This window comes from Podarcis cretensis (genome assembly GCF_951804945.1).
Source record: "Podarcis cretensis genome assembly, chromosome: 7".
Lineage (NCBI taxonomy): Eukaryota > Metazoa > Chordata > Lepidosauria > Squamata > Lacertidae > Podarcis > Podarcis cretensis.
Window position 1 is genome coordinate 31,770,504 of NC_137176.1, and position 27,028 is coordinate 31,797,531.

At 41.7% G+C, this 27,028-nt stretch overlaps 1 protein-coding gene across 2 annotated transcripts in view; it reads right to left on the reverse strand.

Annotated features, from left to right (window-relative positions):
* JARID2 (jumonji and AT-rich interaction domain containing 2) overlaps positions 1-27,028 on the reverse strand; it is a 187,120-nt gene that overhangs the window by 55,068 nt on the left and 105,024 nt on the right. For both annotated transcript variants that reach the window (XM_079983263.1, XM_079983262.1), the window contains exon 3: positions 20,116-20,257. In XM_079983263.1, coding sequence (XP_079839389.1) covers positions 20,116-20,257 — 142 coding nt within the window. The remainder of the gene's footprint in view (positions 1-20,115; positions 20,258-27,028) is intronic.

Consider the following 27,028-nt stretch of genomic DNA (forward strand, 5'->3'; position numbering starts at 1 on the left):
AAACAAATTGCTTAGCCTGATAGAAATACAAGACCTGAAACTTAGTCTGGTAAATGGCACATTGTGAAACATGTGCATGATGGGAGGCAGTAAAAGAGAAGGGGGAAAAGCAAGGAGAGAACCTACTGTGAAAAATGACTTTATTGAATTTTGTTTCACTTAATTACTCTAACACCAGTTGAGACACAGCATCAGGTTTCAACTGAAGTACCCACAGTTGTCTGAGAAGCCTGCCCACTTTAAACAGTTTCATCTTAACCTGGGGAAGCTAAATATAACTGAAGTCAGAATTGCTATAGCTATGCTAACCACTATACCACCTCTCTCACCATCAAGAAAATACATCAAGCGAATAGTAAGAGAATCCATGCAAGTGATGTTGAGACAAAACCCCACACATACACTTAGCAGAAGAACAGAAGCATTACCATCCCATCCCATCCCATCCACCGTTCCCCTTCCCCTCTTTCCCTCGCTTTTCTTCCCAGACTAATACTGCATGCAACACTAATGTCTCACAACAAATGAAACTGATCTGTAGAAAACACAACTTGAAAAAAGAGACAATGAAAGTATTTTTGTAAACTAAGAAATCTTTAATAAAAAGAATTGCTATAGCTTTATTATGTTCCCGAAGCATCGTCATGGAAATCTCAACCACTTATTGAGTTAGTATGACTGAAACAGTCTTTACTATTGATTGAAAAAATAGTCTTTACTATTATTTGTTTCCCCCCAATTCTGTCTGTTTGTTTATTATTCATTATTAGATTAATTCATCTATGTTCAGTGATGTTACTTTTTATATTTCTAATAGAATATTGTACAAATGGAACGTGTGCTAAGGCGCATGCGCGCACACACACGTGTGCACACACACACACAAACGATGTCAATGATAAATAATAAAATAAAACTGAATTTAAAAATGGAAGTTTCAACATTCTAAATGAGCATGTAAACACACAATACACTTGTAACATATCCAAATGATTGATTCCAAGTGTACTCCAAGGTATCTGATCTTAAACTTGGCATGACAGTTCCACAAGCCCCAATTTAAAAAGCAATCATGTGAAATACAGCCTACAAGTAATGGATGCAAGGAGGGGCAACGTGCCACCAGGGAAAAGGGAGAATAGCTGTCTTCCTCCCTTCCCCTTTCCCCCTTTATTCCCAAAGGTTTCCATGGAGGTGCACTTCAGCATATGACAGGGGGAATGCTAAGCCTACAAAAGAGGGGAAATTGCTTGGGAGCAGAAACGGAGTGACCCTGGCCTATCAGAATGGTCTGCATCTGGAGGCTGATAGAGGCAGATGGTTTCCTGATGTTTCTTGGGGGTTTCCCATCTGATATGACCTGTGGGCCTGTTGGTAGCCTGCTTGACCTCTGGAATTTGGATGTGACCTGGACAATTAACTCAATTACTCTTAAGACATCCTTCGCCTGTCTTGTAGCAAGGGACCCTCTCCTTGATATTTTGAGGAGCTGGCTGAACTTAAGCTGGGAGACGGCTAAAGTGCAAATGGCAGAAGACTCAAAGAGACCCAATTCAATCAAACACAGGTTACAGTCCATCTCGTTGGTGGTGGATGGCAGTGAAGGATTCATACTTTTCTGCTATGATTATGTCTGCACAGCATAGGTGGTAGAGCATTTTCAGGAAGGGATATCAGGTGAAATCATATAAGGGCACTAGTCAGGCACTAGGTGCAAGTCAGCTGGTGTCCTGCTCTTAGCCTACCTATGAACAGGTCTTGGGTGGGGCCATGAAATAGATTCCAAAAATGCCAATGGGTCCAGAATGTGGGAGCTAGACTGTTATCTGGATCTAACAATTTATGGTAGTTTTGTGTCAGCTGCGGCTGCCTATCCCTTTGTTTCCATGTTCGATCTGAGGCACTGGCTTTGGTCTTCCAAAGTCTAAATGTTCTGGGCCCAGGTTATCTCAGGAATCACCTCCCTCCACCAGTTTAAGAACTTTGCTCAGTTTCTGCGACCCAGGTTATGTTCTGGGCCCAGGTTATCTCAGGAATCACCTCCCTCCCTCCAGTTTAAGAACTTTGCTCAGTTTCTGCGACCTACTCATCGATCCACCAGTAGCAGAGTTTTGCTTGGTAGAAAACAAGAAAGAGAAAGCACAGCTCTTGGATTGTGGGAACCAAATTATGAAATTATCTCCCCAGAAAGGTATTTTTGCTCCCAGAGGCAGTTTTGTTTAAGTGGCCATTTTTAAGTTGAAACCTTGTAAGACTCATTTTATTGCTACTGTCTGTTCATCATAGTTTTAAACAGCTGGTATTCTACTGTCATTTTAAATTATTCTGTTCTTAGATGGTTTTTAGTTGGTAGATGTAAACCACCTTGTGCCTGCTTGCCAGAGAAAGGTGGGATAAAAGAATGTTGTTTTATTTATTTTTAATTTATATATATATATAAAATAGGTGCATGACCAAGTTGCAAACCCCATTACTAAAAAGCAGAGTTTTTTTTACAGCCAGAACTCAGTTACAGCGCATCTCAGGTGGGTGTCATTGCCATTTTTAGAGAATGAAGGAAGTGTTCATGGTGAGTTCCAGCACCTCTTTTCCTAGAAAAACAGCACGGCTAAAAAGCATAAACAGAAGCACAGACAAACACCAGGGCTGGGTTTCCACAAGAGGATTTCCATCCCTTCTATTATGTCTCCTTTCAATTTCAGCAAGCACAGATAAATCTTGTCATGTATCAGCTCCCCAAAATACACACATATGAATGTGCACACACACACACCCAAGTCTGCCAGAGATCAACAATAACAGCAATGCTGTCTACGTTATTACATCCATTCTCTCCAGGGTTGAAAGACTTCCTGTTCAATTAATTCCTTCATTAATTCCTATCCGTTTGAGTAAATTTTCCCTGTCTGCCAACAGGAAGTGATAAAAGTCACAAGGTCAGTTTGCTTCAGGGCAGCTTAACCTCTCCTGAAGGTTACTGTCTGCAGTCTCAGCATACTAGAAACCAGATATCTGCAGCAGCTCATTGGTCCTTTTAATAGGTTCCCACCATCTGGGTCCTAGTAATTTCTTCACATTCCATCAGAAAAGGAAGGCAAAACTGTATGGCAATCATGGTCAAGAAACAAAAGGCTGCAACCCCTGTTAATATATTAAGGAACTTAATATATATGCTTTTCTAAAACATGTATAAAACTAGAAAAAAACCCTAGCACTAGCGGTCATATAGTGTAGTATGATAAAACAATAAAGCATAGCAAAGTTAGTCTGCATCATATAAATATAGTTTTAACGGTTATGACTGGCTGTGGTTTCACAGCATGCGAAAGCTAGAACTAGATGCGGCAGCACAATGAGATGGGGATAAGGGTGAATCGGTCTTTGAGGGTCTTTATATAGCAGTGGATAGATATGAGAACACATGACTACACAGGAATTACTCAACTTTGCACAAAACAAAAGGGCAATCCAGACTAGCAGACATGTATTTTGCGTTGGCCTGGTAATAGCCTATTACATCACTGTGCAAAGTGCTGTGTTTAGTCCTTCAAAAGCATGCAAACATCTGAATGAATTGTTTCCAGATTCTCTAGACTGTAACCTCAATTGTCATAATTTTACTTTTCCAAAATAATGGATCATAATATGGAAGACTCTGGAGTATAAAAGATACATTAATCAGTAGGAATGTTCATAATTCCATTTTATCTAAGGGAGTCACAGCAATACCAGTAAGAGCATTTGAAGAAATTTTACTTCCCTAAAACTAAACTCTCCAGATAGGGGTGCTTCTTTCTTGATTTATATTCTCTCTCTCTCTCTCTCTCTCTCTCTCTCTCTCTCTCTGTGTGTGTGTGTGTGTGTGTGTGTGTGTAAAAAACAGTAGGAGCTACAATTATTAATTTATTGGCTTTTGAGAGTAACTCCTTTAAAGTAAGCAGTAAAAGGTACTTGGCGTCCACAAGGTAATGTTTAACAAAAGGTCAAACAAAATGATTCAAGTCTAATATACCCCAAATCAAAGTATTCTGGTTCCACCAGTTAGAGAATTGCTGTTTGAAACCTAAAGAGCTCAAACAAAAGCAACCACTCTCAGCTACAGGAAGGTAGATTAAATATTAGGAAAGCTTTCCTATACATGTAAGACAATGAAGTAACCTGCCTAACCTCTGGAAATCTCCTTCCTTTAATGTTTCCAAGGAAATGCTGGACAGTTATCTATAGCTTGTAGGAAGAAAGGCAGGATATAAAAGGCAGGATACAAACATAAATAAAACTAAATATCTCACGCCAAGCCTCTGCTGCAGCATACACATATTTTAAGAAATTTTATGCTAATGTTTAATCTAAACAATCTAATCTAATGTTTAATCTAAACATTAATGCCAAATCCACATCCTCAAGGATCCCAAGGGTGAGGGGCAGGATCCCAAAATGTTTTGGGGGTGAACATGCTTACAAGTCTTCCCACTATTGAAAACACTGATCATGGTTTCCTGATCATGGGGAGAACAGTATGTTTACAACTTCCCGTCAGACTTTCTGCTCACGAGAGGAAGATTGGGATTGAGGGAATAGGGGCATCCTAAGACCCTGATGTTGGGAAAGATTGCGTGCACAAGGAGAAGGGGACGGCAGAGGACAAGGTGGTTGGACAGTGTTCTCGAAGCTACTAACATGAGTTTGACCAAACTGCGGGAGGCAGTGGAAGATAGGAATGCCTGGCGTGCTCTGGTCCATGGGGTCACGAAGAGTTGGACACGACTAAACAACTAAACAACAACAATAACAACAACTTTGGAGGGCTGTAGCTTACTTAAATTCTCACCATTCTGAGAAAAAGGAATGATTCACAAATTTGGTGACTTCAGTCCCCAACTCCAACTCATTCATGAATGTTCAGACTCACAAAAGTGACCAAGACAGTGACTAAGTGACCAAGCAGTGACTATGACTGTGCCAACACCGCACCTCCAATTTGATGAAACACTGAGCTAAGGAGGGATCACCTGTACACATTTTAGGCACTGCTTTCATAGTGTTGCCATTGTAGGAGAAATTGCACCAGCCAAAATTTGCCTTTTTATACAACTATTATAAAGGTGTAAGTAGCTGCATTTCATACTGAATCTCTCATAGCCAATGTCAGTTGATGCAAGCCCTTTCTGCCACTGGTTAGCTGTGTTAGTATTCTCTGGGAAATGGGGAAAAGAAAAAAATATTTATCTGAAAGATTCCAATCCAGCAGCAATCAATTCCTGACTATTTTGATAGAATTTTAAACAGGAAGAAGTATTACATCTGCTGAGACTCAGCCATTTTTGTTAAACTTTCAAGTAATCGTTAAATTAATAGCAGAAACTTTGAATTTTAAAAAATGGTGTTTGCATTCTAATCCCAGTTTGAAAACTAAATTTCAGTGTACAAATATTCCAACAGTTATTGGCACGGTATAATCCAAAACCTTCAATCTGAGCAACAGTCAGTATCCAACCTCTCATATTAATGCAGATTCAGGAGTAAAATAAATTATGTTCTTAAAAGCCTCTACAGTGTTGGTGCTCAAATGCTTTGGACATACAATAGGCACAAAAACATTACTTGAGTGTTCTTTTTATTTTCATGATTCAACTTCAGAATGTTCCCGCCTCTTTTTCAATATGAAAGCACATGCCAACCATAAAATTGCTTGTCAAAGCAGCTTCTAAACAAACCATGAAAGAATGGCTTCAACAAGCTTTCCTAAAATCCCATCATCAGATCCAATTTGGACTCATTTTGGCAATAAAACCATCTTATTAGTAATAAATGTCTCGCATAAAAGTTTTGCCACTTCAGGAAATTACGCTTCCCATTTACTTGTGCAAACAACTACTCGCAAATAAACTAAGACCATGATTCAAATGCCGTTTTAAAAAATGTTGACCTTTGTTTAAATATACCTTTTATTCTGATTAAGTGCCATTTTAGTGCTTCCATAGAAAACTCCAGCAGTGACAAAATGCTGGTAAAATATTTATATTTATGCTCCTTCCATTTTATTTACAAAATATGAAGACACCCTCAAACAGTATTTCCCATAAAGTTATGAAGAAAAAGGCAACAATCCTACATGGAGTAATTCTAGATTTGTACAGACCTGTTATGGTACAATCAAGGTCACAATCAAGAATATCTACTGCAAAGTCATAAACTGCTACTTTCTTTTGAAGGATTATAGAGCATTCTGCATAGAGCAAAACATATGCTACAGCAATGTAATTGGAGAATAATTCAGACTGCTATTCTCATGTGAGACTAAGCACATTTATGCATGTTTATCTTTAAACACTGTAGGGAGAATGCTGAATTGCAGAACTAAGGTACTTTTAAAGGTAAGACTCAAGCCTCCAAGTAAATAGGCAGTGTGGTGCAATGGTCAGAGCGCTCATCCACGGAGATCCGTGCTCAGTGAAGTTACACTCCTGAAAGAACAGAAATGACTCAAAACTATGCTTTTGTGGCTTACAGCTTGTTTCTGAATTGGACTCACATATTCAACAGCTCGATCCAATCTCCAAAAATGGACTCAGAAACCTCTTCCTGCCTTGGGAGTACAACAATTATCTTGGACAACACATAAATCAGCAACTCATATGAATATAACCAAGTAGTCTAAACACTTTCAATTCTCAGGGAGATACAGCTATGATTAAACTATATACCGTATTTTTCGCCCCATGGGGCGCACCGGCCCATAGGGAGCATCTAGTTTTTTGGGGGGGAAATCGAGGGGGGAAAATTTATTCCCCCCCCCCCCCAGCCATCCCCAAGCTAGAAGAGGGAGACGGAGTGCTCCGTCTCCCTCTTCTGCCTTCAGGGACAGCCTCCCTAGCCTCCATGGGGCAGCGGCTTGCCATGTTGTCCCCCGAGCTTGTGGGGCTGCCCGATATCTGCCTGAAGCCCGGGGTGCACAGGAATGAACTCCTGCCGGGCTTGCAAGGCTTGCGGATAGCTTCCTGAAGCCTGGAGAGCGAGAGGGGTCGGTGCACACGGACCCCTCTCACTCTCCAGGCTTCAGCGAAAGCCTGCATTCGCCTCATAGGACGCACACACAAAATGGCTGGGATAGGTTTCACAGGGGGGAATGCACTGGGACAACCGATCTCAGTGATCACGGGTAGGAGGAGGAGTTACGCTAAGACCAGACCATGTCATTACAGAGGAGGCAGGTTTAGTCGTTGTCTGAGGACTATCCCTGCCTCCGGGTCTGGTCCTGACCGGATGGATACTAGAATCAGGAAGGGATACCCACATGACCTGAAAGTGTTGCTGTGCAATGCCAGGTCAATGATTCATAAGACCACTGCCATCCATGACTTGATCATGGATGGAGGACTTGACCTGGCATGTGTAACAGAGACTTGGTTGGATGAAGCAGATGGGCCTGTCCTTGCCGCTGCTTGTCCACCAGGTTTCTCTTACGCACAGCAACCCAGGTCATGTGGGCGGGGAGGGGGGGGTTGCAGTGATTTTTAGGAAGTCATTAGTTTGCACCAGGAGTCCTATTGGGAAGACCCAATTTTCCGAGTGCATGTTCTGGAAGTTGGGCAATAGGGGCAGTACAGGATTCCTTTTGGTGTACCGACCTCCCCGCTGCACCAAGGATTCCCTGCCCGAGCTGCTTCAGGTCGTGGCGGGTGTTCTCCTGGAGACACCTAGCTTGGTTGTCCTAGGGGATTTTAACATCCATGCCGACACGACCTTACAAGGGGCCGCTCAGGACTTCGTGGAAAGCATGGCCTCCATGGGGCTGTCCCTGAATAAGTCTGGCCCAACCCATGCCTTGGACCTGGTGTTTACCTCTATGGATGTTGGTGATCTGACACTAAGTAAAAGTGAAACGAAAGAAGTGCCATGGTCAGATCACTTCCTGGTGCAACTGGACTTCTCTGCGACCCATCCCCTCTGCAGGGAAGTGGGACCGATTCGGATGGTCCGCCCCCGCCACTTAATGGATCCAAATGGTTTCCAGAGAGTGGTAGGGGATGCTTTATCCCATGTTGATGGCCTTTCAGCCGATTCCCTGGTGGCCCGCTGGAATGTGGAGTTAACCAGGGCTATTGACTGGCTCCGAAGCGCCCTCTCCGATTGCATGGAGCCCAGAGAGCCCCGTGGTTTTCCACGGATCTGAGGGCAATGAAACAATCGTTGAGACGGCTAGAGCGCCGGTGGCGGATAACTCATTCCGAATCTGACCGGACACAGGTTAGAGCTCAACGTCGAGCCTACCAAGTGGCGATAGTGACGGCGAAGAAGACTTTCTTCACCGCCTCTATTGCATCTGCAGAAAACAGCAGCAGGAGACTCTTTCAGGTGGTTCACAATTTAGCAGAACCACCTGTAACATCGGGGCCCAGTACGGGCCATATGTTCTCCTGCAATGATTTTGCAAATTTTTTTGCAGATAAAATCGCTCAGATTCGGGAAGAAGTAGACTCCACCGTGGGAGCAGGGCCGGGGCGGGAGAGTGCTAGAGTCCTGTCTGGTCAAGTTGTGTGGGATCAATTCCAATCTGTTACCTCCGAGGATGTGGACAGGCTGCTTGGACGAGTGAAGCCAACCACCTGTCTCCTGGATCCTTGCCCATCCTGGCTTATAAAAGCTAGCCGGGAAGGACTGGGCGATGGGCTTCGTGGGGTGGTGAATGCTTCCCTCCGTGAGGGAGCCTTCCCAGACCCGCTGAAAGAGGCGGTGATTAAACCGCTTCTTAAAAAACCATCTTTAGATGCGGCCACGATGGCCAATTATCGCCCAGTTTCAAACCTTCCATTCTTGGGCAAGGTGATTGAGCGAGTGGTTGCTGAACAACTCCAGGCACGCCTGGAAGAAGCGGACCATTTGGATCCCTTCCAGTCGGGATTCAGGCCTCATCATGGGACTGAAACTGCCTTGGTCGCACTGGTTGATGATCTCCGGCAGGCTAGGGACAAAGGTGAGAGCTGTTTCCTAGTTCTGCTGGATCTCTCAGCGGCGTTTGATACCATCAACCATAACATCCTTCTGGACCGTCTTGAGGGGCTGGGAGCTGGGGGCACTGTCATACAGTGGTTCCGCTCCTTCCTCCTGGGCCGTGTCAGAAAGTGGTGGTGGGGGATGAGTGTTCAGACCCCTGGGCTCTCACTTGTGGGGTGCCTCAGGGTTCTGTCCTCTCCCCCATGCTTTTCAACATTTATATGCAGCCACTGGGAGAGATCATCAGGAGGTTTGGGCTGGGTGTTCATCAGTATGCAGATGATACCCAGCTCTACCTCTCTTTTAAATCAGAACCAGTGAAGGCGGTGAAGGTCCTGTGTGAGTGTCTGGAAGCGGTTGGAGGATGGATGGCGGCTAACAGATTGAGGTTGAATCCTGACAAGACAGAAGTACTGTTTTGGGGGGACAGGAGGCGGGCAGGTGTGGAGGATTCCCTGGTCCTGAATGGGGTAACTGTGCCCCTGAAGGACCAGGTGCGCAGCCTGGGAGTCATTTTGGACTCACAGCTGTCCATGGAGGCACAGGTCAAATCTGTATCCAGGGCAGCTGTTTACCAGCTCCATCTGGTACGTAGGCTGAGACCCTATCTGCCTGCAGACTGTCTCGCCAGAGTGGTACATGCTCTGGTTATCTCCCGCTTGGACTACTGCAATGCGCTCTACGTGGGGCTACCTTTGAAGGTGACCCGGAAACTACAACTAATCCAGAATGCGGCAGCTAGACTGGTGACTGGGAGCGGCCGCCAAGACCATATAACACCGGTCTTGAAAGACCTACATTGGCTCCCAGTACGTTTCCGAGCACAATTCAAAGTGTTGGTGCTGACCTTTAAAGCCCTAAATGGCCTCGGTCCAGTATATCTGAAGGAGCGTCTCCTCCCCCATCGTTCTGCCCGGACACTGAGGTCCAGCTCCGAGGGCCTTCTGGCGGTTCCCTCACTGCGAGAGGCCAAGTTACAGGGAACCAGGCAGGGGGCCTTCTCGGTAGTGCCGCCCACCCTGTGGAATGCCCTCCCATCAGATGTCAAAGCGATAAACAACTACCTGACATTCAGAAGACATCTGAAGGCAGCCCTGTTCAGGGAAGTTTTTAATATGTGACATTTTAGTGTATTTTTCATCTTTGTTGGCTGGGGAAACCCAGCCAGATGGGCGGGGTACAAATAATAATAATAATAATAATAATAATAATAATAATAATTAGCTCTGCAGATGTTGTTGGACTACGTCTCTCATCATGACCACTGGCCATGCTGGGTGAGGAAGGTGGGACTTTGAGTCCAACAACATCTGGAGGGCCACAGGTTCCCCATCCCTAACTTAGGGATTCATAGTTCATGGTAAGAAGGGCACCAACTGTTAAATATAATGATATGCTTGATCCTGGTCTTTGACAATCTCTTATCATTTATTTATTTTAGATTAAATGGTTTGCTACAAGATTTTTAGAGATCTCAACCTAATCTAATATTCACATACCACAAATATTTCTCAGGTATGATTTACCCATGCTCTTACTTTAAGGCATAACTTTTATTTTATTAAAAGATTTCAAATAAACAAATAAGTTTGGGCCTGTCTTGAAGATGTGTACTTTTAGTTTTAGCTGCTTTTATTTTTAGTAATTCATGTAACGTTGCTGGAAAATGCTTTATTGCTGTTTTTAATCAGTAGCACATTTCTAATTGATATGCAAATATTAAATGCACTTTAAAAGTGCTAATATAGTTTCTTGGGAACGGGGGAGAGAGAGAGAGAGAGAGAGAGAGAGAGAGAGAGAGAGTTTTGTTGGCTGGAATGAAACAGGAAAGTACTTTGAGGAGAAGAATTCAGTACAACGCCTAAATGGCCCCATTTCTGCATGGAATTTCCCATCTTTTGATGGGAAAAATTATTATGAATTACTGTCTAGTAATTCAGTAATAATGCCCCAGGCATGTTAAAACCAATTAAATCTAAGTTTTAAATTTAAGTGACACCTAATGAAAATGTGATTAACTGTACATCCCTCCTCCCCCCCAAAAAACACAAACGGAGAGAGGGGGTGATTCTCAACATTACACGAGATATTTTATGTAGCCTTATCCACCCTACAAACCAAATGAATGAAGGCCTATTATTTACACACTTGGTTGTTTATAATTTGCTACATTCCTGGTCAACAATGCCAGACAAACACTTATAAAGGATTAAACCACTTTATAGCTCATGCTGTAGGTATTCAAAGTGCTGAAGTGAGCGTTCTTTGTTCAACTACAAAGACAAATTGTCCTCGAGGAAGACTCCTAATCATTATTTTGACTGTAGAGAAGTCTTTTGAGTTTGAATATTTTCTAAGCACCATACCTGCGCAGCTGAAGACTGACATTTGAAGATTTGATAGAACAATCCCTCGGTTGTATATGTAATCACTACAAGGTTTATGGTGAGGTTTAACAGCTCATAAAGTACTTTGATATCCGGAAAATAAAGATGTTCTACTGGTGGACAACATTAAGCTGCAAGGAAATGAAGGAAACCAAACTCCCAGGAATGGCTTGCCTCCATCATTGCACCTGACTAAGCCATTCACCCACTCTTAGTAGTAATTTCTTCTAGGCAAGCTGCCACAGGATAAATAGAAGATGTGACGGAGGCGCTGAAAATATTATTAGCACTTATCTACAGGACTGTCCTGTGTCCATATTACGTTACAGGCCTGCTTCGTAGCATTTAGACATTCCCAAATCAGCCTACATCAGTGGTGGCCAAACTTTTTTCAAAGAGGGCCAGATTTGATGAAGTGAAGGGCCATGAGGGCCGACCAAAGGGCCAACCAAAGTTGTTGATCTTTTTCAAAGACTGAATTTTTTTTAATGATTTTACCCCAGGAAATAAACTGCCACAGGGGCCGGATTAAACCAGGTGGGCCAGATTAGGCCCCCAAATCGGACTTTGGACATGTCGGGCCTACATCAACAAAATGGAATTATATTGTCCTCCAATATGTTGCCACCAATCAGAGGGACTACTGTGCAGGGATGATCATTATCGCCATGCAAGAGCCACCTGGAATGGTTTGCGGACCAGAGAGGTCACTTAAAAGAACATTTGTTTTCTTCTTGGGAACAGAGCAGGACGTATGAATCAGGAGACCATCTTTTAACTGGATGAAGTCTGATACTGAAATACCAAATGGCTGAAAGCAGTCCTCTAAATGCCTGCCCCATGATTGAATGGGGGTCCTTCTGAGACAGGAACGAGCTCTGCTCTGATGTTCCTGCTCTTTCTGGTGGACCGGGAACAAATTCCTGTGTACTGACCTCTCCTAGAAGAGAGCAAATGGAGTGAAACCTTTATACCACCAAACAAAGCTTTTGGTGCAAGAATCCAATTTCCCTTGAAACACCGATTCAAACAACTAAACATCTGCCCTGTAAAATGAGTAGCTATCCAAAAACTCATTAAATGTTGTGTGTCAGTCTAACATAGAAGGCAAATAAAACGCTTAATATTTCCAGTGCCCAGAACATAATTTTCTTAAGAATTATTACTGTTTGGGCACAGCTTTTCCTCAAAAAGCACATCACATACATAGCTATCCTTACAACAATCCTGTAAGACAGTCCACTATTTTCATCCCAGACTAATGCTGCTGACATTATTTTTCGCTCCTGGATGTTAGCATGCAATGCATATGCAACTTACAATCTCCTGAGCAGACATGGATGTAACTATTTCCAGCATAACTATTCTCCTCAGGGGATTGGTTTGTAGGAGAAGTCCTATGGAGTAGCACTGAAGTATATGAAATAGCCTCCAGCAGCTGAAGTTAGGTGCCAATTTAATTAGGAGCAAGATTCTATCGTCTCCCAAGCCTGATTTACTACTCAACAAGGACCTCAAAGGTCTTTGCTTCATTATCTGCACAAAGCTTATGATTTGTTCCAGTGTGCATAGCAACAAGACATACAGCACATGTGGCATTAGTAGAAAACCAAAACCAATGCATATGCTAGTTATGGGAGTGAGAGAATCATTGATAGCCTAAGTTTGGCATGCTCTTGATTAAATGCATATTTCAACTGGCAGCACGCCATCCAGCCTTGCTTCAGAGATGAACAGGAAAATTTTAACCACTAGGGGGCAAAACTTCCTAAAATGTAGATAAATATAAAATACAGGCAATCTTGAGAATAACATTACAAAATCTATATACAGGCACACCTCAGAGATACTGCAGGTTCGTTTCCAGACCAACTCAATAAAGCGAATGTCACAAGAAAACAAGTCACACAATTTTTTGTTTTGTTTCCCATATAAAAGTTATGTTTACACTATACTGTTGGTCTATTAAGTCAGGCCCCACTTGCTGCAGCAGTAGGAAGGGGGAAACTAGCCAGCTTCAATCCCATGGCTGGAAGATGGGCTGAGGAGGGGGCGGGGGGGTTGCCTTCTCCTGGAAGCAGCCTGCAGCTGCACCCGTGTGCTTGTAAGAAGCAATATCTGTGAAGCACAATAAAGCGAAGCGCAATAAAACAAAATATGCCCATACCATATTTTTGGATGCACACAAATGTACCCCCCCCCCAAAAAAAAGTTATCCATGACATTTGAGAAGGAAGGTAAGATATTCAAAAGCAAAATCGTATATACTTGATGAGAAATGCCACTTGTTTGTAAAAAAAAAAAAGGAAGGGTTGAAGCAGGATTTCCAGAGTGTTTTAGGCACATTTCCTTCTCAGTACAGTGTACAAGTTCTGAGGCCATTAGAGATTAAAAGTGAGATGGTCAGGTTTTGTTTTATTTGGGGCCAAGCTGTTTTCTAAAACAGCAGCAAACACAAATCAACTATGTAAAAGGGCTTCTCAAATACCGTGCAACTGAATATATGAAGCTTTATAACCAAACAATTTAAAAGCAAATACTTAGATGAATAAAAAATAAACTTCATAATAATGTTTATATGTGATAGACACTCATGTATAACAAATACCACACCTGTTTCGACCAAACATTGACCTTCTTCAGTGGTACAGTGGAATCAAGCACAAATTATCATATACACATATGGACAAAATAAGCCAAGACTCTCATAATGTGCCAAATAATACAACAACGGAAAAGTGGTGTGACCACAGAAAAACTATACCCATGCAGAAGGCAAGATTGAGCAGCACTAAAAAATCTTTCCCCTTCATGGATCATTGCCTTGCCGTGGCGAAGGGGCTTGAAGAACTCAGAGAAGCTATGAACTATGCCGAGCAGGGCACCCAAGATGAACAGGTCATAGTGGAGAGTTTTGACCAAACGTGATCCACCTGGAGGAGGAACTGGCAAGCCACTCCAGTATCCCTGCCAAGAAAACTCCATGGACAAAGACAACAGGCATATAAAAGTTATGACGCTGGAAGATGAGCCCCTCAGGTCGGAAGGCGTCCAACATGCTACTGGGGAAGAGCGGAGGGCAAGTACAAGTAGATCCAGAGCTGATGAAGCGGCTGGGCCAAAGCCGAAAGGACGCTCAGTTGCGGATATGCCTGGAAGCGAAAGGAAAGTCCAATGCTGTAAAGAAAAATATTGCATAGGAACCTGGAATGTAAGAACCATGAACATGGGTAAGTTGGAGGTGGTCAAAAATGAGATGGCAAGAATAAATATTGACATCCTGGGCATCAGTGAACTAAAATGGACGGGAATGGGTGAATTCAGTTCGGATGACCATCATATCTACTACTGTGGGCAAGAAACCCGTAAAAGAAATGGAGTGGCCCTCATAGTCAACAAAAGAGTGGCAAAAGCTGTACTGGGATGCAATCTCAAAAATGATAGAATGATCTCGATACGAATCCAAGGCAGACCTTTTAACATCACAGTAATCCAAGTTTATGCACCAACTACTGGTGCTGAAGAAACTGAAATTGACCAATTCTATGAAGACTTACAACACCTTATAGAAGCGACACCAAAGAAGGATGTTCTTCTCATTATAGGGGATTGGAATGCTAAAGTAGGGAGTCAAGAGATAAAAGGAACAACTGGCAAGTTTGGCCTTGGAGATCAAAACGAAGCAGGGCAAAGGCTAATAGAGTTCTGTCAAGAGAACAAGCTGGTCATCACAAACACGCTTTTCCAACAACACAAGAGACGACTCTACACTTGGACATCACCAGATGGGCAGCATCGAAATCAGATTGATTATATTCTCTGCAGCCAAAGATGGAGAAGCTCTATACAGTCAGCAAAAACAAGACCTGGAACTGACTGTGGCTCAGATCATCAGCTTCTTATAGCAAAATTCAAGCTTAAACTGAAGAAAGTAGGAAAAACCACTGGGCCGGTAAGATACAATCTAAGTCAAATCCCTTATGAATACACAGTGGAAGTGAGGAACAGGTTTAAGGATTTAGATGTGGTGGACAGAGTGCCTGAAGAACTATGGATGGAGGCTCGTAACATTATACAGGAGGCAGCAACGAAAACCATCCCAATGAAAAGGAAATGCAAGAAAGCAAAGTGGCTGTCCAATGAGGCCTTACAAATAGCGGGGGAGAGAAGGCAAGCAAAATGCAAGGGAGATCGTGAAACATACAGGAAATTGAATGCAGATTTCCAAAGAATAGCAAGGAGAGACAAGAAGACCTTCTTAAACAAGCAATGCAAAGAAATAGAGGAAAGCAATAGAATGGGAAGAACCAGAGATCTGTTCAAGAAAATTGGAGATATGAAAGGAACATTTCGTACAAAGATTTCCATAATAAAGGACAAAAGTGGAAAGGACCTAACAGAAGCAGAAGACATCAAGAAGAGGTGGCAAGAATACACAGAGGAATTATACCAGAAAGAAACGGATGTCTCATATACCCCAGGTAGTGTGGTTGCTGACCTTGAGCCAGACATCCTGGAGAGTGAAGTCAAATGGGCCTTAGAAAGCACTGCAAATAACAAGGCCAGTGGAAGTGATGGTATTCCAGCTGAACTATTTAAAATTTTAAAAGATGATGCTGTTAAGGTGCTACACTCAATATGCCAGCAAGTTTGGAAAACTCAGCAGTGGCCAGAAGATTGGAGAAGATCAGTCTACATCCCAATCCCAAAGAAGGGCAGTGCCAAAGAATGCTCCAACTATCGCACAATTGCACTAATTTCTCACGCTAGCAAGGTTATGCTTAAAATTCTACAAGGAAGGCTCAAGCAGTATGTGGACCGAGAACTCCCAGAAGTGCAAGCTGGATTTAGAAGAGGCAGAGGAACCAGAGACCAAATTGCAAACATGCGCTGGATTATGGAGAAAGCTAGAGAGTTCCAGAAAGACATTTACTTCTGCTTCATTGACTATGCAAAAGCCTTTGACTGTGTCGACCATGGCAAACTATGGCAAGTTCTTAAAGAAATGGGAGTGCCTGATACCTCATCTGTCTCCTGAGAAATCTCTATGTGGGACAAGAAGCTACAGTTAGAACTGGATATGGAACAACTGACTGGTTCAAAATTGGGAAAGGAGTACGACAAGGCTGCATTTTGTCTCCCTGCTTATTTAACTTATATGCAGAATTCATCATGCGAAAGGCTGGGCTGGATGAATCCCTAGCCGGAATTAAGATTGCCGGAAGAAATATCAACAACCTCAGATATGCAGATGACACAACCTTGATGGCAGAAAGTGAGGAGGAATTAAAGAACCTTTTATTGAGGGTGAAAGAGGAGAGTGCAAAATATGGTCTGAAGCTCAACATCAAAAAAACGAAGATCATGGCTACTGGTCCCATCACCTCCTGGCAAATAGAAGGGGAAGAAATGGAGGCAGTGAGAGATTTTACTTTCTTGGGCTCCATGATCACTGCAGATGGTGACAGCAGCCACGAAATTAAAAGACGCCTGCTTCTTGGGAGAAGGGCAATGACAGGCCTAGACAGCATCTTGAGAAGTAGAGACATCACCTTGCCAACAAAGGTCCGTATAGTTAAAGCTATGGTTTTCCCAGTAGTGATGTATGGAAGTGAGAGCTGGACCATGAAGAAGGCTGATCGTCGAAGAGTTGATGCTTTTGAATTGTGGTGCTGGAGGAGACTCTTGAGAGTCCCACGGACTGCAAGAAGATCAAACCTCTCCATTCTGAAGGAAATCAGCCCTGAGTGCTCACTGGAAGGACAGATTGTGAAGCTGAGGCTCCAGTACTTTGGCCACCTCATGAGAAGAGAAGACTCCCTGGAGAAGACCCTGATGATGGGAAAGATGGAGGGCACAAGGAGAAGGGAGCGACAGAGGACGAGATGGTTGGATAGTGTTTTCGAGGTTACCAGCATGAGTCTGACCAAGCTGCGGGGGGCAGTGGAGGACAGGAGTGCCTGGCGTTCTCTGGTCCATGGGGTCACGAAGAATCGGACACGACTAAACGACTAAACAACAACAACAAAAAATCTTTACATAATACCCAATCTAAATTCAAAAGAACACTTAAAGACACAAATTCAGTCTATTTGGTTTAAATGTGTTTGGCATTTGTTATGAATAGGTGTTTATTATATATGAACATTTATTTATCTTTTTTAATGTTTTTTTGTTTTGGTATTTTGTGGTTATAATATTTGATATAGTCAGTTGCACATGAGTTGAGAAATCGTTCCCAACTTATCTGATGCTGATTTGGTTTTTGAGGTTGTTATATATATCAATCCTGTTTTCCAAACAGCAGTTTTGGGCCTGGAAGAGCATTTTGCCACACTGCTAATTCCCTTCTTAAGAACTCAAGCATTAGCAACAAAAAATGGGTTTCCCTAGTAGCAAGGGCTCTGTTAATAAAGAACCACTTACACAACAGAACTGGAGATATAATATTGGCTGTTGGTAAAATTGCTTTGTTTACTATCTAGTCTGATGAAGGGGTCTGGAGAACTCAAAGGTTTGCACACCATTTTGTAATATTTAGCTGGCCTAAAAGGGAACTGCACAAATGTGGTTTTCTTTTTCTTATGGGCCAATACAGCAACCTTGACTTTCTGTGTGAGTTAACAACTATTTATCTTAACAACTGATAGCACCAACAAGCCTCAGAGAAAATGAACTGCTGAATGGAAATGCAGAAGAGAATTGACTAAAAAGGAAATGGTATGGGAATGAGAAAATAAGCTCAGAAGGTATATTTTACCATTTTTATTTTTTTATTTTAGATGGATCTGGTGTTTCAATGTATCAAGCCTCTTTTGTTTAAATGCTTGTAGCATCATGTTTGGTAATTTCTATCTCTGTCATACACACTCACATGTGTGCATGGACACACCCTACTATACACAACTACAAATGTATTTGGGTTACTACAGCTAGAGAAATGAATGAAATGCAATCGTATCTGAGAAGCAAATGGAATATAAAGAATTGGAGGTTCCTATTTTACCTAAGCAGTGGGACAATGTTTTAGCTTCTGTATCAAATGTTTCATTAGATTATGAACTACGTTTTATACAAAAGGGACTGTCTATGACAACATGTTGCTAGAGATTTGATAAAGAAAATGCTTCTTTGAAACTTATGTTTATGAAATGTTTGATGCTTACAAATTTTGGGGGGAAAGTACCAGGATGCATAAACACTACTTTGCGGGGAAATTTAATTTTTTTCAGATGGTAATATTATGTTAAACTATATACCAACTATATGGGGTTTGACAATGTGTCAGCGTAGATCGACTCTCTGCGCCTTCACTTCTGCCAAAAGACTTGATATTGATTCACTGGAAAGATAATACCATGGCCCCCTTCAATCAATGGATAGAAGGCATGACAACTCCTGCACCATGTGAACGGATTGCTTTTAGATGCAGATTGTGTATGGATAAATATAAGGATATTTGGATTCCATTTATAAAAAGTATAATGTCTTGTTAATAATGTCACATTTGTTGGAATAATTGTATTACTTATACACCCATAACATTGTATCACCATTTCAAGTATTTCATTTTCTTTCTTTCATTCATTTCTTTCCTCACTGAAAAGGTTAAATAAAATATAAATATTAAAAAAGAAGAACAGACCTAGTCTTAAGAGACTGAATGAAGGCAATATGGAAAACCTAAGAAAATCCTTCAGAAAATTCTTTGTGTTTTCAAGTAATCTTGCTTTAAGGCTGCAGCATAGCTTTTACTTTCTTTCTTTTTAAAAGTAATTCACCTCTTCCCAGTCATGCAATTTAATACAAGAAACAAAATCCTCATAACCCACTCCACACTTTCGGCATATTTTCTACAAGAAATTGGTGGGGAAAGGTGCTCCATTTTAGTTCACATTGTTGAAAGGATAGGGAGTGGTTCAGACTCCAGTGTAATGAGAGTCAACAAGGATTTCTTTACAGACTTCTATGAGACAGGAGCAAAATCGTTACACTATTATATCAGAGTAGCCCCCCTACTGACAATAACCAGCATCTCTATAATGAGCCCCCAGAATACAGGCAGCACTTTCTGATTATCCATGCCTTTTAAACTATTGTCCTTTGGCTCCATTCCATGTAAATCAAACGTGTTGACACTAACGGTTCTCTCTCATGAAATTACATTATTTGTATGTAAACTATACAGTGACAAGGACAATTACCTTTACAGATCTGAATAAATAGTATGACTGAATGTTTCGTTTAACCAATCAACCACTGCAAAAATGAAACCTAACCACAGAAAGCCTTACAAGGGGCAATTGCTTCAAATGGATCTTAAGCTGATGAGATCAGGACATGGGGACTGTTTTCACAACCGTATGAAATGTAAGATGCATCCATTGTAAAAAAGAAAGGGAAAGAAGATAATAAAGAAACATACAACAACGTTAACAACCGAGTCCTCTTTGGTTTTGATCTTGTCTGTTTTCACAACAACTCTTTCAGACAGATCCCTTTTTTATGTCTGAGAAAGCAAGGTTGTGAGGTTAATGAGTTTCTCAAGGCCATGCAATGAGACTATGGCTAAGCAGGGATTTGAACCAACTTCTGACAAGTCTACATCCTTACATATAGCATCCACTGCACTACACTGGCATACTAAGACACTTTAGCATGAACTGCACCATTTTTCAGGCTTCATTTATCAGACTATATTCTGCTAGACTATTGGAATTTAAGAGAATCTTACCTTTTCCTTGATGGCCCTTCTTCAAAATCTGAAGAACCAATATCGTTGCTAGTTGAGGACACTTGCGACGCATCATCCTTCTCGTTCTCTAGGTGCTCAGACCCAGGTCGTAATCCTTTAGACTGGCCATTACTAAGCAGTCCTGTAATTAAGAAGGACAAAATGGATTAACTATGAACAACAACACTGTAAACAAAATGAACCAGGTTACTGCATACCCAAGGTGCTAAGGAACCAAATGACCTTAAACCATTTAGCAGCAGGGGAGGTGCACTCATATTTATTTTGATGCAGAACTTAAGATAAGGAAGTGTTAACCTTTCAGTAGGTTGTCTTTTTGTCTATTTTTGTACTGAAAAGGGTGTAGAGTTAAAGTACCGCAGGCTTCTCTGATACTATATCGGGAGCTAAAGCTGTTAAAGACCTTATATGGCATTTCTTAATTATTGTCCCCCTGCATTAATTCTTAATAAAAGTTCATATTTTACAATACATTGAAGTCATTGTGAAATACATCTCTGGGTTTTATAGTGGGACTTAGTTGGATCTATTTAGGGTTAAAGACACAATTAAGTTTTATAGATCAAGTATCACATGGATTTTAAATTGTCCTGTCTCTCTCCCTCTCTGTTTTAACTAGTCCTTAAATAATAGGCTATTAAAAATAAATGGGGCCAGGGCATAAAACAAACCAGCTGGGTAGCAACCCTAACCATGGCATGAACAAAAGATTGTGCTCTCACGCAAAAGTAACAGTGTAAGATTTGACTCTAGACTGAGTGAATAGCAGTTAAATAACAGTTTGCTAAGTCACATTAAAACCATTAAACATTTATGGGCATATTAAACTTGTGCACCAAAGACTGCACCAAAGATCTTTTTAAAAAACACCACCACCAGTCTAAGATATGACATACTTAATTTAACTAAGAATTTTTGAATACCTAATCCTTGCAATTTGATTCAGATCTTGGAAAATACCATCCTGTTCTCCACAGTTCCAAAATACACAATGATGTGCATATGCGCACGCACGCACACACACACAAAAACATTGGGAAAGACACAGCATTACAATGTGGCAAGTGGATGAACTTTTGCCAACACTATACTACAGATGATGCCATCCTGTTTGGCAATATGTAAGTTTCTGTTGAAAGAGGGTGAGGCACAAAAAATGTAGGCCTGCCAGCTTTTAGGCAGCTACAACATTTGCCCAGTACACACCAGGTGGATCAATGGGATCACAATTAGGGTGCATTTACAGACTGATATAAAGCTAAATGAAGGTCTCTCCATTGCTTCCTTCACAAGCAACCTTTAGATTTCACCCACAATCTGCGACTGGTGAGATATTATTCTGAGTTTTGTAAAGTAGTATTTAATCATAAATAGGATTATAACCCGTGAATCCCCCCACAATGTAAATAAATTCAAAAGTTAAATTTTACCCACCAAATACGGTTTGAGAGGTGGCTGCCATTTTCAATTAATTCAGTGTCACTTATCAATTCTGAGTAAGCAGAGAAAACATTATTTCTTATTCAATTTGGGTATTTTGAAACTTCTGGCTATAGTCTAGCAAGTATCCCAGCTCAAGGGCTCTATCCAACCACCTTCTTTTCCCTCAAAGTCTATATTTGCAAGTCATTTATTTTAGAAGACAGTAGAGTACAGTTCTTTCTGAATGAAAGCTCATGCATATTGGCTACAAATCCATTTTAAAAATCCTTCTAAAAAAAGAAACAAATTTCCCTACTGAGAAAAATAAAGGAAGATTGATACTCTGCGGTGTAAAGAGCTGCAAAGCAAAAATAAAAAGAGCCAAGTTTTGAAAAAAAGTAATTTTGATTTGTCTTCACTAACTAGACTGTAAAGTGGATTCATAATGCAAATAAATCAACTGCCCCATATTCAAAGCCCCTCCCCTTTCACTAAAACTTACCTTGCTCAACATTTTAAAATTACACCAAACCCACTGTAGCCCATTACACCAAACTCTTCATGAAGGAGAAATATTTGGAAATATCTTCAGTGAACTTAAAAAGCTAATTTTGTCTTCCTGGCAGTATCCTACATAGACATTTGACATTAACTAATTATTTCCTTTTGTATTATGTGCGGGGTGGTTTTTTTTTTTAATGCTGTTGATTAAATTTAGAATTACCAAACTCCAGGGAAGTCTAGATCAAGCATATAATTGAGGCGCTCTAGTTAGTTAGGTAACTATTATGACAGAACTGCATATATATTTTTCAAGGGTAATATTTGTTCTGGAGAACTGCCACACTCGAAACCCAACCATATGAAGTGTATGAAGTCAAGGAAAGAGTCCTGTTGCCTTCTGACTCACTTGTGTTTAGAAAACAGCTTTCTCTCTACTTCAAATTCGTATCCTCAGTAAATCAAACAAATCTGTCACTTAGAAACGGGGATTTCCATCTCAGAAAAGTTAACTATTTGTGTTTTGTTGTAGGTCTTCCTAGGGTGAGACCCAAATGTTACCAAAGCGTGGAAAATGTCTTGCTTGCCCCATTGTTATATTGCCAGAGGCAACATAAACTTCTCATTTACTGCTTTGTCTCCAGAGGAACTCTGTAACTCGAATCCCTCAGCATTGCTTAGCCATAATTTAATTAGCATGGTGTCTGCAGAATGAGGCTGCGCAGCAAGCATGTGCTTTTATTATTTCCTTTGAGCATCCAGGTCTGAAGGAGGATGCTTGCTTTCAATATATTAAAAAAGATTCTCTGGTCATTCAATTATACTGCTTCACATGCTCTGTACATGCCCATCTTGTGATTTACATGCAGGTTATAATTCATGCAAAAAAAAAGAAACCACACAAACAAACCTAGGAGGAGATGGTTGTTTTTTGTTGTTTTTAAAAGGTAGCCCGTGCAAAGTAGCCAATGTTGAACAAAACAACCTTCAACCTTGAAAAGAAGTCAGTTTGAACGCCTACTTCTCTCTTCCTCACCTCCACAGACAGAGAAGGGAATGCTGACTTTGTAGGAAAGTGCAAGAGTTATAGCAAGAGGGGGGGGGGTGTCTCAAGAAAATGAAGCTACCAAATATATTCCTCCATACAACTAGCTATGTGGTAAAAATAATCCTGTGACATGCAGCTATTCTCATTTTTTGCTCACGTCAGTCTGCAAAATAAAAACATTCTTGCATCTCACTGTTAAAACCAACCTGAGACCAGAATTCAAATTTTATCTTGAGTTGGGTGTATTATGAATTTATATCCTGCCTTTCTTCTTAAAAGGAGGTTCATGGCAGATTAAACCAGTGGCTTTTCAACCGTGGTACCCTGAGCTGCCTTGAATGATGGGTCAGGGGTGCTGCAGGCAACATTGGCCTGTCCTTTCCTTCCTTCCTTCCTTCCCTCCTCTTATGCCCTATCGCGTGTCTCTGCTTCCCAAAGGCTTGCACAGTGCTGGTTGCCAGGAGCTGAGGCAGCCTCAAAGTATGCAAGCAAGCAGGCGAGGGAGCCCAGCTAGTCCACCAGACTTTGCTGTTGGCAATGGTCAGACAAGTCCTAGGCCCCTGTGAGACAGTGTGAGGAGGCACCTCTCTTTGGGGCGGGCAGCTCAGAGACCAGGAACAGCAGCAGCAGCTGCCCAGAGTACTCCCAAGGAGAGGGGAGAGGAGGCTGAGGGAACACTCCACAAGGGAGGGTGTTTGAAAAAGGGTGAGAGGCTGCCAGCTCTGCAGGCAAGGGGTGACATAACTAGGCTCTTGATCCCCACAAGGATGCCACATAAATAATGTAGTTGGTCAAGGGAGACGTGCACTCAAAAACGTTGAAAACCTCTGGATTAAACCATACAGCTGCTTTGGTAATTGAGTTTTTCACAAGACACCTAATGGGGCAGAGGAAAGTGTTCTGGCATGTCTCTCTAGGAAGGAAATGCCATAGCTGGGTCATCGAAAGAGGGTTACTGGGTCTTTAATGGTTGCATGGATCGTAAATCAAGTACTTGTGTGTAGCCTATCCCAGGGGTAGGCAACCTAAGGCCCGGGGGTCAGATGTGGCCCAATCGCCTTCTCAATCTGGCCTGCGGACGGTCCGGGAATCAGCGTGTTTTTACATGAGTAGAATGTGTGCTTTTATTTAAAATGCATCTCTGGGTTATTTGTGGGGCATAGGAATTCATTCATTCCCCCCCCCCAAAAAAAATATATAGTTCGGCCCACCACAAGGTCTGAAGGACAGTAGACTGGCCCACGGCTGAAAAAGGTTGCTGATCCCTGACCTATCCTATCATGACAAAGCCGCACCATGACACAAGCAGCCACGTGGCATGAAACTCCTCCTTGGTCTTACTAGAGCCAAGGCCCCTTTGTTCATTGGGAAGGTACCAGGATCAGGCTCCTCTTTTATGACAGCCTGTCAGCAGTGCAACTGAGTTCCCTCCATTGGAAATTCAAAAATACAAAGTGAATGTGTGTCTGTGTGTGTGTGTGTGTGTGCGCGCGCGCGCACACACACACACACACGCTCTAAGTCTGCACAGGAGCCAGCAGGGTTTTGGAAGTGGCAGATGAACCACCATTTCACACTCCTTCAACCCCATTTAGGATTGCACTGTCAATCTTCAGATGCTTCCAATGTGCACATTTTTAAAAAAGAGTTATTAAAAATTTCCTTTTACTGTATTGTACTAATGGATGCTCTTGCCTCTCACACACACAGCCACATACACACATACAGAGGCAGTCACACCCATCTTACATGCCATAGTACCACACACAGTCCCCCCCCCCCAAATATCATGTGTCATAGTCTCATACAATAAAAATAAAGCCATTGCAGGCTAATTAAGTCTATGCTACAAATATATGCAAAGGACAATATTTAAAGAGCAGCTTTTAGTTTTACATTTCCTTTTTCAGTACACAAAAGGGCAAGATTTATGCTGATATAACTCATAAGATATAATTTCTATGGCATGGGATGCTGAGGATTGCTATGGCATGGGATGCTGAGGATTTAAAGGGGGGGGAAATGAACTTAACAGCTAAAAGATAACCTTTGGGACCCCATCAGTGGAACAATCTGACTAAGGGGCACAATGCAAGAGAATTCAAAATAATAGTTAAAAGAAGTTCCTTTTGAAAATGGAACACCCCCCCAAGAGGCCTTTCAGGAAAAAAATCACTACATATATTCATCGTACAGCTCACAAAATGCAGGAGGGTTTCTATTCTCTCTTAGATAATGGAAGAAACTCAGTAATTATTTCTGCACACTTCAATTTATCAGGCTGCGATGAGATAGGAAGAGGGAAATAGATGCGCCAATGTTTTCACCTCTGTTATCTAGTTCACAAGGAGCAGACAAGAGTTACCGCTATGTACCATTAATACTGATCAGGGCATACAAGTCAAACATAGTTAAATGACTTAATTGTATGCCAGATACATAATATAATATAATATAATATAATATAATATAATATAATATAATATATTATATTAACAACCTTCAACATAATGTGAATAGCTTACACCAATTTGTGTAACACCAGCCAGGCAGATTGTAGCTCCTCTGCTGAATTGCACTGCAATAGTATATGTAGCGCTCCATTGTTCTTTACAAGGGCGTATTTCTGGACCTCAGCTTCACACCATTTTAACAACCTTTAAAAAAAATCAAATCGGTCTACCTGACAAAAGCATTTCAACCCCTAACATCACAACCCTGGTCAGCAAGAAGCTTTTCTAGAAAGCCATTTTGAGAAGACAACACAATGATCTGTGCCAAAATCTCAACCTCTTATTTGGTCTGCAACAATGTCAACCAAAGTACCTATTTCTCATGTCGTCTTCTGTTACCTTTGTGCTGATAACAAAGAGAGGGACAAATACTCAGGGAACTTCCATGAGTACAGAAACCTCCCTGCTTCAGACAAGCGACCTCCAAGTTTTTTGGGGGGAAAGAATGACAGTGTGGGGTGGAGCAAAACCATTTGTTCCTGCAGCTCCTCCTCATGTGTTTGTTTAACCGGAGTTCCTGAAGAGGACTTAAAAGCTTAACCTGTCTCATACTTTAGAGTCTTTCATTGTGATGTGATATCTGCTGTGCTCAGTCCTTATTTGTTGTACTCATGCACTATCTTGAGTACAGTGGGGAAAAGGCTTGAAGTTGTAAAGGATTCCAATTTAGGACAGTAGTCTAAAATTATTTAAAAATGGACTGGTTTTCTTTTAAAAAAGAAATGTGGCTGTCACAAATGTGACTGTCCTTGTGGCCATCACATGAGTAACCAGTGGCTTTTACATATGACAAGCTACTGGGCATTAAATTGATAATCCTAGCACATGCATATGCTTTTCTGTTGCTGTCACGCCAAAAAGTATTAGTCCATAGCTTTTACAGTCTTTGTAAATGGACAGAAGAGTGATTTTATATATGTAGATACACATCATTACTATGGAAGCTAAGCATGCATGACATTACAGCACAGGCTGGTTTTGTGAGGCTGTCAAAAGGAAGAGATCAGCAAAACGGAATTGGCTTAATCATGCAGTTGAAGGAAACCTACATTGCCCTTCCGATTACATTCATCCTGATCCAAAATTGTTACAAAGTCAAGCAACCGGGGGCATGTTTCATTTCGCATTACTTCGGTGTATAAGCTCCAACTGAACACTGATAGGTACATTTGCTAAACCAATTCCTCCTTTTCCTGTCTCAGCCTGAAAATTAACATTTTGTCCAGATCTTTGAGGCCCATTTCACTTGGAATAACCATCACAGCTTGGTCACTTTGTGCAATGCTTCTTTTGTGTGTACTGGCTTGAGACATGAATGAGCTGCTGCCGTGCAGTTTTCTCTGTGAGGCTATTGAACACGAACGGGAATTTTGAGCAGTGGCATGAGTACAAACGACACACATTGAGG